Source organism: Ursus maritimus, assembly GCF_017311325.1.
Source record: "Ursus maritimus isolate PB19 chromosome X unlocalized genomic scaffold, ASM1731132v1 scaffold_X1, whole genome shotgun sequence".
In the NCBI taxonomy this organism is placed as follows: domain Eukaryota; kingdom Metazoa; phylum Chordata; class Mammalia; order Carnivora; family Ursidae; genus Ursus; species Ursus maritimus.
This window is the reverse complement of record NW_024423319.1, coordinates 97,759,530-97,774,131: the sequence shown is the minus strand read 5'-3', so window position 1 is coordinate 97,774,131 and position 14,602 is coordinate 97,759,530. Positions and strand designations below refer to the sequence as shown.

The following is a 14,602-nucleotide window of genomic DNA, read 5'->3' as shown; positions in this document are numbered from 1 at the left end:
GGTTGAGGAAGTATCACTTAGAAACATCAGGATTTAAGGGGCAGATGAAAGGAGGAGGGCAATTAAAAAAGGAATTATACAGAAAGGTAGGAATAAAATCAGATGAAATTAATGACATGGTAGGCAAGGTAGGACAAAGTGCTAAGTTGGAAAGTGGTCAGTTAATGCCAAGTGGCCTAAAGTAGGACTAAGACATGTCCAGTGGATTAACTATAGATCACTGATGGTCTTGGCAAAGATATTATCAGAGCAGTAGTGGGGATGAAGATCAAAAACAAAACAAAACAGATAAAACAGAAGATACGAATTTAAGTATTAGTGACTATAAAGAGAAGAATTCAAATGGGAATAATAACTAGGAAAGGGGAGTAAGAGATCTTTCTCATCTTGGGCTGCCCAGAATCTGAATACCCTATATATGTGGGGGGGAATTCCAAGGTCATTCTGGAATCAAATGGAGGAAGTTCAGTTTTCGAATCTGGAATGAGTGACAAAGAACTCCAAGGTACCATTTCCAACTCTTTCCAATAGCAGTGGTATTCTTCACCCCTGTCTGCAGGGGTGAGGTGGTCTCTGAGAGCATGCAGACCCAGGGTATGACTTGGACTATATAGTTCCTGAAACTGAGCCTCTGCTTTGCTTTCTGTCCATTTTGGAGTTGGTGTTCTAGACTTCTCTTTGGCATTGGGAGGTCTTTACCCCTCTCATAAAGTTGATTTTTGCTTATATTAAACAGAACTGGATTCTGTTATTCACAGCTAAGAATTCTGTCAAGTACAGTGGAAAACATTATGAAAGGAGTATTTGTAATTTATTTTTTAATCTGGGAGCTACAAATGTTTACTTGGTTAAGGGGCAGGAAGCCAGGAGGAATAGGGCAAGGATATGCTTGTGTGCATTCGGGGGAGGAAGAATAATTAATGAGGGCCAGGTTCCTGTGAAAGAAGAGATAAGGCCTTCTTCTAAAAACAAGAAGGAGATAGTTATACATCCACCGCTATAACAGTAAATGAAAAATTCTTAGATTAGCAGCTCACACATGTATGGTGTTTTCCATTTTAGAAAGGGCTTTTAAAAACATATCATAGTAGAGAAAAATATTTCAACTTATATTAGGCAATGTGAGAAAAAGCTTATTGTGATCACTTTAGATTTGTATTAATGGCCAAACTGTGATAATTGAGAATTAGTAAAATAGAAGAGCCTTGTTCAAGAAAACACGAGGATAGAGTCACACACATATAGAAGGCATGCTTTAATGATATTAAATCCAAGAAAAGAATCAAAGTGATCTGTGGATACTGTGTTCAGTTTTAGCAGTATGAAGGTTTGCAATTCTAACAAAAAGTACTTTGGAAATGATTGCTTGTAGTAAGACCTATGTCTCACAGGATAGGCTCTGACAGTAGGCAATACAAGTTTCCTCAGCAACAAGGAAAATGAAAAGCATGCAAAACTCCCTTTGACCTGTTTTAAGACACTGGTGGCTTCTAGGTGCAGCTGCTGTACAGATGGACAATAGACCAATTTTAGACATCGTTAACCTTAAAGGGAGAAGGAATTTACAGGATCTCAAGCAAGGAGTCTTCCCGGGGCAGGCTTTGCTCTGTGCTTATTTCTCATAGTCCAGTCTCTCCACCTACTGTCTCTCTAGGTACTGACCATTTGCATTTCACTGAACACTGTATCCATGCTTTAAATATGCTTGTAGACATCCCTTCACCAGGGTCCCATACATATATAGGGACATGGGGACATTTCTGATCTGTAATTAGTACGATGAGAACTTGGAGCTTAGTTTCTTGTATGTTGTAATCAGATTAGTCTCCTGATATATCCCCGGTATTTTGTTTACCAACCCTTTTGACTCAGGATAGTTAAGGGGGGGGGAATTGTCTGTGCCTCAGGGAGATCACATGTATTACCTCGGTTTCATTAGTTACTGCAAGTACTCATCTGCCACCGTCTTCCTCCTCATGTTCGGAAGTACACTTCCAAATACATGTTCTCTGACCACCTTGTTTTAGATGATCCACAGGCTCCTCAAACCGGTCATATCTCAAGGTGAAGTCTGTATGTCTGATGTGCGCCCCTCTTTCCATCTGGGCTATCTCCCTTGTATTTCCTATCCGAGCTAATGCATTCAATTCAGCCAGTTGCCCAAGCCAGAAATGTGGATAAGGGGTCACCCTAGAGCCCTCCCTTCATACTCCCCCTCACCTAACCAATTACCAAGTCATTTTATTTTCATCTACTGAGTATCTTAAATCTGTCACGTCTTTATGAGTTTTATTCTCCTCAGACATTTCTCATCCTTAATCTGAAATACTACAGAACTACTTGAGTCACCCTACTGCCAGCCTCAACCTCTTCATTTCACCCTGAGCTCAACTAGCAAAGGGGCCGATGTGCTTCCAAATTTGAACAATTTGAAACCTTCCAAGGCCCTTCTGTCCCACCCCAGGAAAAGGTCTGAGATACAGAATCTTCCCTGACCTGCTCCATCCTGACTGCTTGTATCACAAAATACTTTGTACTTTCGACATAACAAGAGAAATCCTCTTATTAAAACTCTTTCTTACATAAACCACTCCCACATTTCATCTATGAATTTCAGTTTTGGTTTCTTCAAAGTAGAGTAAGTTTTAGAGAGATTAGAAAGATCTAAATGTAAAATTCTTTCTGATTTTTGTGATTTCTACCCTCTACTCCCAATCTTAAACAGTTTCCTCATCTATATCTAATTGACTTTTCCCTGATTATCAAGTTTTTCAGAGCATTCAACTTAGTTTTCATTGAAACCATAATTCCTTCTCTTTGCATTCCCATTTTATTAGTTTGTATAATATTTAATTAAATAAAAATATAAAAACAAGAATACCTTGTATTAAACAGGTTGGGAACAACACATAGTTGGCTCTTGGAAATGCTACTCTCAAGTGGTGGGAGGCAGGGTACATGGTTACAATAAGGCTACTCGAAAAGCTTTCAAAAACATATACAGGTTACTAATATCCAGCATTCAGTTTGGAATAGAAATTGGGCAGCTGGTTTTACATATAGAATGATGAACTCAGGATAATTACATTTAAATCAAGATTTAAGAGAGCTTCTCTGTTCTAAACTGCATGTAGTCCTTCTACGTAGCCCACTTCTTCTTGTTGCACTGATTTTACTCATGTCACTTTTTTCCCTCTGGCATGTCCATCCATTCATTCTTCATTTGACTCCTGACATCCTTCAAAGCCCATTCCAGAGATCATCCTCCATGACCAATTCTAACTCCTATGTCCCCAGGCCCACAAGAGTTCATAGAAGGCCGTGAATAAAGTGCAGCCACATGTGTATCTATAGAGTGATACTGTCCGTACCAGCCAATGTGACAGCATGTTTGGCTCCGGCTAGTCAGTTTCACTAGAATTTGCCAAGTGCAAAGAATAAAATATGACATAAAAAGATTAACTATGAAGCTAATTTTTCCATAGTCTTTTGATGAAGAATTATGAATGTCCTTGAAAGCTTTTCAAGAGTCATCAGATAACAGATGGGAAGAGACCAGATTTTCCATAGACACCTGTGGATAATAACTGTATGATCCTCTTTGATCAGTCTAAAAATAGCTCTTTGATGATATGGATTACAAAGGAAAACATCTTGTGCTTATAGATTGGATGAAAATAAAATACCCATCTCAAGGCTAATTTCTTCTTCTTTTTTTTTTAAGATTTTATTTATTCGACAGAGATAGAGACAGCCAGCGAGAGAGGGAGCACAAGCAGGGGGAGTGGGAGAGGAAGAAGCAGGCTCATAGCAGAAGAGCCTGATGTGGGGCTCGATCCCATAACGCCAGGATCACGCCCTGAGCCGAAGGCAGACGCCCAACCGCTGTGCCACCCAGGTGCCCCAAGGCTAATTTCTTCTTATTTTACCTAGAATTCATTAGTTGTGATAGAGTAAAACTGAGGTAAACAAATGTACGAAGTATTTGAATCAAAGAGCTTCTTTTTGATATAAATAGCTATGGAAGTTAAAATCATTTGTCTCTCAAGAGTATTACATTCAGGAGAATACCTAAAACATGAATATTAACCCAACTTCTTTAAGATTAGAATTGATCTAGTCCAATTTCCAGAACTAAAGAGGATCCATGAAAATGTGTTAATATTATAAAAAACATTGAAAAATGCCTCTGGCCCTGTACATCTATTTTTAATCCATGTAGCGATGTCAAGTGTAGAGATTTATAATCCTAGTATAATTTGAATATGAATAATAAAATCTTAGAATTGAAACAGATTTTTTTTTTTTTTTTTGGTTATCAACAATGTACTACGTTTTCTGCCAAGTATTGTGGGGCTCTAGAGCTGAGAATAAGCTATTGCCGGGCCCTCATGAAGCTTTCAGTCTTGCCAAGGAAGATGAAACACATGTGGGTATGATACATAACAGATACATAAAATACAATGTATTATAAAAAGGAACAAGAAGAACTTAAGAGAACAAACTGCCTCTGTTTGAGAACAGGAAGCAGTACTTGCTGAAGAAAGAGCACTTAGGTAAGATTTTCAGAGAAAATTATGAGAAAGGCAACTCAATCTCAAAAAGCAAATGATTTTGGCAAAAGCTGAAGGACAGAAAACTTCAGGTCTTTTTATGCTTGGGACGCAAGCTGAAATAATGAGTATGATGGACAGCATGTTTGGAAAGCTAGGTCAGAACAGATTCTATGTCCTATCCTCTCGCTACAAAGCACGGCCAACTAAGGGAATGGGTTTGCTAAGTGAGAGGCTGATGGGCAGAAACCGGAAGTATATCCTAGAGAATACTAAAGGTCGAAGCTAAGATAAGCAATGAAAAATTGGATCTAGAGGAAGGATACTAGAGTCAGACCGTCAGCGTTTACATCCTGGTTCAAATACTTGCTAGTTATGCGATCTTGGGCAAAGAACTTGAGCAATCTGTGCCCCAACTGCCCCTCTGTGAAGATGAATATAAGAATAGAGCTGTTAATGGAGATTCTGTGAGCTGTGTAAAGCACTGGGAACCGCACCTGGCAATAATAAGTGCTGTCACCACGACCACCGCCATTATACGAGCATCTGTATGAAGTATTATAAAGAAAATGTCTATGGGAAAGCAGTTAATGTAAGCGACTCAAGTGGGACAGGTGTGGCAAACTGAAGAGTAAGCTTGCTTGCCCAAGCCAGCGCTTCACAAACTTTCATGTGCGTATCAACCACTTGGGAGCCTTGTTAAAATGCTGACTATGATTTACTAGATCCTGCATTTCTCAGCCACTCCCAGGTAGTGTCTGGGCTCTAGTCCAGAGACCACACTTTGAGGAGCAAGTCTGAAACATCCCTCACTCAGACGCAGCTGAACTGTGGGGGTGAGGGCCTAGTAACCAGATCTGAGTTTTCTTTTTCCTTCTTTTTTAACCTTTTCAAAAAAAGACTTAAACACACAAGCAGGGTGAGCGGCAGTAAGAGGAAGAAGGAGAAGCAGGTACCCCGCTGAGCAGGGAGCCCGATGTGGGGCTCCATTCCAGGACCCTGGGATCGTGACCTGAGCTGAAGGCAGACGCTTAATGGACTGAGCCACCCAGGTGCCCCTCGGATCTGAGTTTTCAAAAGGGGACAGGAGTCCTTGTTTTTTTTTGTTTTGTTCAGAAAATATGAAGCCTCTTGATATTTAAACATTGGCAATTATTTCAAAAACAGTGCCTATGTAAAAACATTGCATACTTTCCAAGCTGAACTCTATCTGTGGGCACTCAGTCTGCGAACTTGGGGCTGGCTGCACAGAGAGCCACGGCCAAAATTGGTGGCGAGAAACCAGAGAAGTTCAAGTACAGAGCAAGTAGACTGAAGTCAGGGCTGACAAGATCCTGAAGGCAGAGTGGGAATGTGTGAGGCGGCTTTCAGCTCTGGTTTAACGGGTATGCTGGGCATTGAAAAGATTATAAGCATTGTAAAGAGATTTCTAAGTCATATTACAATTTTTGGTTTTTATTTTGTAGGAAATAGGGTGCTATACAGAAGGCTATTTTGGTTAGGGGAGCCTGAATTCTTCAGGAGACAAAATTAAAGAAGACTTAAGAGAAAACAGTTGTCTCACAAAGAGTGCATAGAGTATATGAATTGCTAATGGAGATTTTTCAAGAAGAGGTCCTACTAGGCCTACTTTAATGAATTAGATAAGGCTCATTTCTAATTAACAGCATCCATTTGCATGCAAACAATGAACTAAGGTCTTTAAAAAACAATTTCTTCCCTTAAGTACATTTAGGAATGCTTCCCATTAGCTTATTTACACCATTAATTTGCTTGGCAAACTAGTATAGATTATATACAGGTAAACTTTGGTTCAAAACATCAGAAGTAGAAGCATTGAAATGAGTAAGAAATTACAGATTTTACATGAGTCTTGCACAACCAGTGCTTTTTAACAGACCTAGCCTTACTTTGAACTTTGCTGTGTAACTGAAAGAGATTTTTGTGTCCTTACAAAAGGAACGTAAAAACATTTTCCCCTAGGACTGCTTGCCAGAAAGATGCCAGTCTTCCTTTCAGAAAGGGTTACTGCCCACATTTTGGGTTCCATACACATTTTCCCACTAAAAGAAACCAGAGGCCCTTGGAGAAATGGTTGATTCCAAACATGGGGCAGGGAAAAGTACACAGTGAGCATGGGGCATTTAAGCCAGAAGCTTGAACAAGCTCCCACCAGTCAAATTTAATAAAAGTGAGAATATCAACAAGAAGAATAACTATTATTTATTGTAACATACTAAGTAAGAATCCATAGATCCATACTGATATCAAGAAGAAAAGTGAGAACTTTTCTTTTTAGATAGAGGAAATCCGCTTGTAGGATCATACCAGAATTCAGAAAGAAAAAAAAAATCACCACTTTGCAACCCTAATGTAGTGAGCTCAGGAAAGATCATCAAAGGATATTAAAGCTGTTAGATGACTTATTGATTTCAAAAAAACATGATACTTAACTCAAGATCTGATGGCCACCACCTAAACCAAGTGATCAGACTTAGCAGCATTTACAGTGGGACCACCTCATTTTATGACCTCCTGATGTGATCCGAAGTACACACCATCTTTTATGAAGTATTCTTGCCAAAAACATTTGACTTGAATCTTTTCAAGTCTCAACATCCAGCTTACAAAAAAATACAGAGAATACAGAACAAGCTAAATGACATAATGAAGGGAAACATTAGATAAATCTAGAAAGATGAGATTTTTTTTTTTTGAGGATATTGTACCAGACTCTTCCAAATGTCAGTATCAGCAAAAAGAAAATGAAAGTGGGAGAGCTATTTTCCACTAAAAGAGACTGAAGACGGGCGCCTAGGTGGCTCAGTCGGTTAAGGACCAGCTGACTCTTGGTTTCAGCTCAGGTCATGATCTCAGGTTCTCTCTCTCTCTTCCTCTGCGCCTCTCCCTGTTCCTGCTCTATCTTTCTCTAAAATAAATGAATAAAATCTTTATAAATAAATAAATAAATAAGACTGAAGAAACCTAAGAAATGAAGAGGATCATAATATGCCACTTGGCCATAAGAATTATTTTGAGTAGAAGGCAACTGAGAAATAGCAGACACAGGAAAAGCTCTCAGCCCAGTGTATTTCTGCCTTAAGGCAGGGCATACACTTCCCCTCGTAAAGGTATTCCTTCTCCCCTTCTCTGGACCAAGAAGAAGAGAGGACTTTTTAATCACTTAGAGATAGCAGCACGGACTTGAATCTGCTTATTACTAAAACACCCTTATCTCCCATTAGTTTCCCTATGTATTTGCCTTCCTGCAATCTATCACCCCTGGAAGTCCAAACCCCTTTTCTTTGTCTTGTCACTTCTCTACAATTTAATCGCTCTTTGTCAAAATGGTATTTAAGCTCTTAGGTACAGCTTCTTTGGCATTTTCACTTCTTTCCTATGAAGCCGTCTGTGCCACATTAAAAAATTGACATAAAAAATTTTGTATGCCTTTTCTATTAATGTGTCTTTTGTCAATTTAACTCGCAGTCTCCAGATATTAAAGCTAAGAGGGTAGAGCAGAAAGGTTTTTTTCTTTCGTCTCCTACAAAACCAAATGCAATACATAAAACATGATGGGACAGTGGTGTGAAAAACTCAAAGAATGATATAAAAGACATTTTTGAGTCATTTGGTCAATTTGGATATGGGCAGGATAATAAATAATAATATGGTATTATGTTTAATTTTCTTGAGCATGATAAACAAGCATGGCTATATACGACATGCCCCTATTCTAAGTATTTAGGGGTACAGCATAGGGGTGTTTGTAACTTACTTGTGAATGTTAAAATGACAAAAAATGTGTGTGTGTGTGTGTGTGTGTGTGTGTGTGTGTGTTATTCCCTATATTAAATAAAGGGACATATGGGGGAGGTAGGGAGAGGGAGGGAAAAAAATGGCAAAACGTTACCTGTTGAATCTAGGGATTTAGGAGAACGATAAGAGGGTATGTGGGTATTCCTTATGCTACGTTTTTCAACTTTTCTATATGCTTGTAATTTTTTATTTAAAATGTTGGGAAAAGAAAAATTTCAAGCAGTATATTCAATCAGGTAACACTGAAATTAAAACACTTATTCCTCTCTCTATATTAGTAAAATAATTGCTTTATCTCTACAATGGTGGAAACAATACCATATTTGTCTAAAGGGAAAAGGAGAGATCAATTCTTGAGATCATTTTTTACTGATATGGATTATGATTCAAAGATTCCTCAATGTAAGGATTCTACTTCCCATCACCTTGCTGCCCTCTTCCAGTCAATCTTTGATTAACTGATATTATTCTAAGTAACATGGCCTCCCTTTGTTGTCAGCTATCCACTGCTCAAAGGCCTGCCTACCCACATTCCCTTCACTGGTACATCTCCTGGAATACTCCAGAAAAAAAGGAGTGTATAAGAATAGTGACATCATTAAAAGGACTGAGACCATAGTACGTGATAATGAGGTCTGAGCAAATAAACAGCTGGCTAGAAATAGTTCAGATCCTTTTTTTCCTATGCCATGGAGCCCTCTGGCAATCTGGTGAAGCCTGGGACTCTTCTCAGAATCACGTTTTGAAGTCCAGAACATAAAATACCCAGAACACAGAAGAAAGTCAGTTGTACTGAAATACAGTTATAAAACTACTAGAAAATATTTTTGGGAGATAGCAATACATGTTGTTGTTTATTATTAACACCTTGATAACATCTTATGGAAGATCTGATAACCGATGCAGTTTTGATGAGTGATAACCATGAAAATACTTTGAGATATCTGTAACAACTCTACTGAAATATAAAAATACCTGTGATTTCACACGTACTGCTAGTATTACTCTGGTTTGTTGCCTTTATTCAAAATGGAAAATACTCAATTTCCATTAGAGGTTAGCAAAAATGGAGAGGTATTTTTTTCCAATTCAAGCTCATGGCACCCCTTGAATCCTACCAATGGACCTGGGCTTAAGAATCCTCAACGTAGGCTTGCTTTGTTTTAGCCTATGACTTCCTTTATGGCTGATAAATTTTCATTTGCATCTTCTTCATTTACAAAGACCACGTTGGTGGCTAAGCCATCATTAAACTCATTATACTGTCATGTTTAAACCTATAGATGTTATCCAGTTCCTCTGCTACATAATTGAGGCAACAGTGAATTTTCTATCTTCAATTGTATACCTAATTGACTGCATTTTATACTTCATTTACTTCCAACATAAACTAACCTTAATGGATGTCCACTGCTATTTAAATTTGTTCTGGGAATTTTCTGCTCATATTTCTGATATCTTGCATTTTCAAGCTAAAAGTCTCCAAACAGTTTTGCACACTTTTTTTTTTGCTTAAATTCTGTACTTTCTTTTATATGTGTACATGGACTAGGAAACATGAGATATTTCCAACAGCTGCATTTAAAGCCCATTGAAAACTGAGAATACTGATGTCAACTTGAATAGTCATCTTGTTTTTCACCTGTGCAATAAATAACTTCTATTTCCTGCTGACTTCTCCTTGGGTTGCAGTGAAAGCATGGCATTGATTAATAATAGTTTCATGATTACAGCTGTCCCACAATTGTTAGGTTAACATATTCTTTATATATATATTTTTACTTTTACTTTATTTGCTACTGGATGCTTAGAAAGAGCTGTTAGTGTATTGGTAGAAAAGGCACTTCTATTTTATTACTTTTTTACATTTCATAAAATTTAAATGATACAAAAATTCTGAGGAAGTATGCCACAAAACTGATCTCAGTGGAAATTTAAATATGCTAACATTTATTTTTAAAATGTAGCGTGAAGTAGACAACTTTAAAAGCTGAGTTAAAAAAAAAAAAAAAACCCTCAAGGAAGCCGATCTTGACTTTTTAAAGCACAGAAGTGCAATATTTAATGTAGGTCAAAACGTTTAAATGGGAGAAATATTTCTAATCAATTACAGCCAAATCGCTAGCTGTAATTAACCTACAATTTGCGTAATATTTCACCACAGTGTCAGCATACACTACTTTCTTGTAAACTTCGAAGGAGCCAAAATTTTAGAGCTTGTTTGGTGAAACAGGCATAATGCCCTATCTTTCTAAGTTCTGATATCATTCAGAAGTCAGTAACAGATCACTTTTTCACCTGAATTTTTAAATACTTGTTATTAGAGAAAATATTGACATGTTGTATTTAAACAGTATATGAGCAGGGTATTTAAAAATGAGAAACAATGCTTTATATATAATAAAGAAAAATAATCTTCTAACCCATTTAACCTACTTTATGAATTCGTTATTAATTTTTAGAGCATGCTATGCAATCTTCCTTAATCTGCCCATTTCTTCACATCTTATTTTAGACTGGATTGACTTTAGTTCAGAAATGATATTATACAGGTTTAAACCTGCTCGTAGTATAAACATATCAGTTATTTAAGTAATGATGGAGTTGTATGTTTAATAGAGAGATTTCAAAGTGGGGAAAAAAGTATATGATTTTCCCAAGGAAGCAGTTTCACCACAAAGTTTAGATCTTTATTTCCTCTTATCTATATAAAAATCACAATTATTTTCTAAGCCAAGATTCAAACTAAAAATATTTTTAGATGATGCTATTATTTTTAAACTTTATCAAGGGGTGTGTGTTTGTGTGTGTGCATGTGTGTGTGTGTGTGTGTGTGTGTGTGTGTGTGTAGGTCAACTAAAACATCACTTTTGTAGAGGAATATGAATTCTATCTACTTTTTGAATAATGCAACAGGAGCAAAGGCGCCAAGAGGAGGTGGGCAAAGACAATGGACCTAATTCTGAAACCTTTCTAATACATCCTCACCAAAGACATTCATCAATGAGTTGTCCTAGCTTTCTGAATATTAAAATCCACCTATTATGTAGATGATAGGTAGGAAGCAAGAGCTTGGCAATAGAAGGGAGTTTTCATTGTTCAAAACAATAGTCTCATTTGGTAAATAAAGGCCAAGTCCTCCCTTATGAAACAGGCAACATTAGCATCAACAACTGGAAGCATAGTACAAAATCCCATTTATAAAAATATCTATGCCTTCCAAGTGTGGCAGCATACATTTGGCATTCTGGGCTTTCAGGACCTTCCAAGGGAAAGTTAAAAGATGACTGAATTCAACAATAACCTTTCTGAGGTTTTGTTTTCCCCTGTATTTTTTTAAAAAAATTTTCCCCCTTTAGATTTGACCATTGTCAGCCCAAGTCCCTCTTCAATCATGTACTGACAAATGTAGTGGAACTAAAAAGAAAATATGACCATCTTGGTTTTCAGCATCAGAGTCACATTTATAGCTGTTCAAAAATCCAGCCAAATAGCAATCTTTCACACAAAATAGTCATTTATAATTTCCTTTTGTCATCTTCTTTCAACTAAATGAGCCTCAGCTTGTTAACACCGGAATATCCTGAAGATATTCATATTTGAACAATCGCTTGGTTTTTAAAACAAACTTGAAAGTTTAAAATAGTACAGTGCTGGTCTATTTCACTAACAGCAGCTACATGTTTCAGTACATGAGAAACAGAAAACAAATTCATTATTGCTACTGAGTAACAGTTTAGGGGTTCCTTCCCCTTAGTGTCTTTCACCCTGGTTCCAATCTTTCACAGAGGTTTTCTTAGAGGACAGCTTAAATAGCTCTGCTAAAATTGTAGGATTCCTATTTTTATCTGTCATCCTACCTCTTTTTTCTTTCTGCCAGCTGTTTGCAGACCTCCTGCCACCGCAGATTCAGGCTTCCCAGTTTTTCTTGTAGAATGTTGGCATCTGTTTTTGAGGACTGTTGGATTATTTCTTCCCCAGTCGCATTCAATACACTGACAACAGTTTGCCGCTGTCCGATGCCATCCTGGAGTTCCTATAAGATACCAAAAAGGCAAAACAAAAATGAAGCCCTACGTCCTTTTATTTGAGAGAAGATTTAACAATGTGCTACCACATGTGGTTCTACCGGGAGAGAAAGAAATAAAAAAACGCGGTGTGAAAGTTTCTTTATGAAACTGACATGCCTATATCCAAAGGCTACAAGACAGAGAGATAGCTTTTATGTGTCAGTAAAAAAGCAGCCTCTCAGTTCACCTCCGGTCTTTCTATTTGTAAAGCTTGTCAGCTAGAAGATGTTATAATGTCCTACAAATCAATTAGTTGGAAACCTTCTCAAGAGCAAATTCGATTTCTTGTCCCCACAAGGATGTTCCATGTTTAATAGTCTATGAAGTGTAGTAAAATTTCAACATGAAAAAAGTATTTGGATTTCTTAATGACTGTCGATAGGCGAGGTGAAAATGAACAAACATAGTTTAGTCACAGTATTTAAAAAAAAAAACCTCTAGAAATATTGAAACAAAAATTCATTGCTATATTAGAAGGAAATTTATTTCAAATTCTGTTTCCATCAAGGCATTTTGCATTATAAAACCACATACAACAAAATTAATTGCTTTCAGGGGCAGCCTATCAAAAAATCCCTAAGGTACAGTGATAAATTTAAAAATAATCTATAGACACCAGAACATTTTTATGAGTCATTGATGGTGTCAAGATTAAATATCTTCCACTTTTTATCCTGAATGAAATTTTAAGAGTATCAGAAAAGCAGTGTCATTTAAAAAGAGACTACCACAACCAAATACACATTAAAAACAAAAATGTTTTTTACCATTACGTAAAAATGGCACTTTTTTTTTTTAAAGATCATCCAGAATGTTTTAGGCAATTAAAATAATCAAGTACTAAATCTGTACGTTAGAAAATGAAATAATCTGAGAACTTGAGATCCCTACCATGTTTAAATCAAAAGGACTCAACAAATCCCTCTGTACTCATAGGATAAAGTCAGTAGGCAGAACACTTTCCTGGTAGATGTGATTCTCGTGATCTTATATTCTTATATTTCCCTGTCTTTTGAGCCAATACCAAGGACATAGTAAACGCCAGTCCATGTTTGCCAAATAAATGAATGAATGCATGTCTTGTGAGACTGGTTCAAACCTCTCTAAGATTCTTATTCCACATAAAGAAATCTTTTTTTTTTTTTTTTTACTACTTTTGTGTAATACTATTTTGAATACTAGGATTTCTGGTAGTATAACTTTAACAGTTAAAAGACTCAATCAGCAAAAATGGTAACAAGGCCATTATTCCAGGGACACAAGTGCTTCAAATGAACATAAAACTATGCAGTTACTGAACTGTTCATAAGCTTTCCTCACCATACTCTCTTACATGTACATGAGAAATGCTCTAGTAAACATGTGACATTTCCTTGCAACTAGGTGATACTGCACCATTCCCTTGAATCTCACTCTTTACCATCCATTCACACCAGGGTGGCATGGGACACTCACTGTTACTTGCTTAGTAACAGGTACACTCATTCATGACAAACAGTGTCTATATTCCTATTATACCATACATTCACTGAGGTCAAAGACTGTGTCCCATTCACGATTTTGTTCCTAATGCTTAGTGCATGGGAGGTTTTGGTAACTATCTGTTGAGGGAACACATGCATGTCTAAATAAAGGAAGTGGGGGAGGAAGGGAGATGTCCAGTTTCATCATTGTCAAGGTATCATTAGTATTAATACTTATTATTGGGCCTCCTAGAGATTCAAAGAAAAAAGTTCCATTCTTTAGGTTTCAGGCAGTATACAATCTAGCTGAAAAGGTGTGACACAGTTGTGAAGGATCGTTTGGTGTACTCCATACAAGAGAGAAAGCAAGATGCTCGTAACTGATACGCCAGAAGAGGGATGATCTCGGTGGAAGGATCAACAGGAGATGCCTCTGGGGGATGTGAAATATGAAAAATGGGTAGACCTGAGAAACGTGGAGGGTCAGGAGGGCAGGGAAGGGCATGAGTCAGGGCCTATGGTGTGCCATTTCCATGATGTGATCAGGAGTATGGACCTGGGCTCCACGTCAATGTGTGGGGGTGGGAGTGCAGAGACAGGGACGGGGCAGCCTCGGGTGGATCTTGGGCCTCAGCAGAGAGGACTTGCCTTTTCATTACAGACTGTAATGCTTTGGGTGGCAAAAAGAAAATAACTT

The 14,602-nt window shown here is 37.5% G+C and overlaps 1 protein-coding gene across 1 annotated transcript in view; it reads right to left on the bottom strand.

Moving 5' to 3' along the window:
* DMD (dystrophin) overlaps positions 1-14,602 on the bottom strand; it is a 1,667,815-nt gene that overhangs the window by 796,332 nt on the left and 856,881 nt on the right. The window contains exon 43 of the mRNA XM_040633145.1: positions 12,233-12,408. Within this exon, the coding sequence (XP_040489079.1) occupies positions 12,233-12,408 (176 nt within the window). The remainder of the gene's footprint in view (positions 1-12,232; positions 12,409-14,602) is intronic.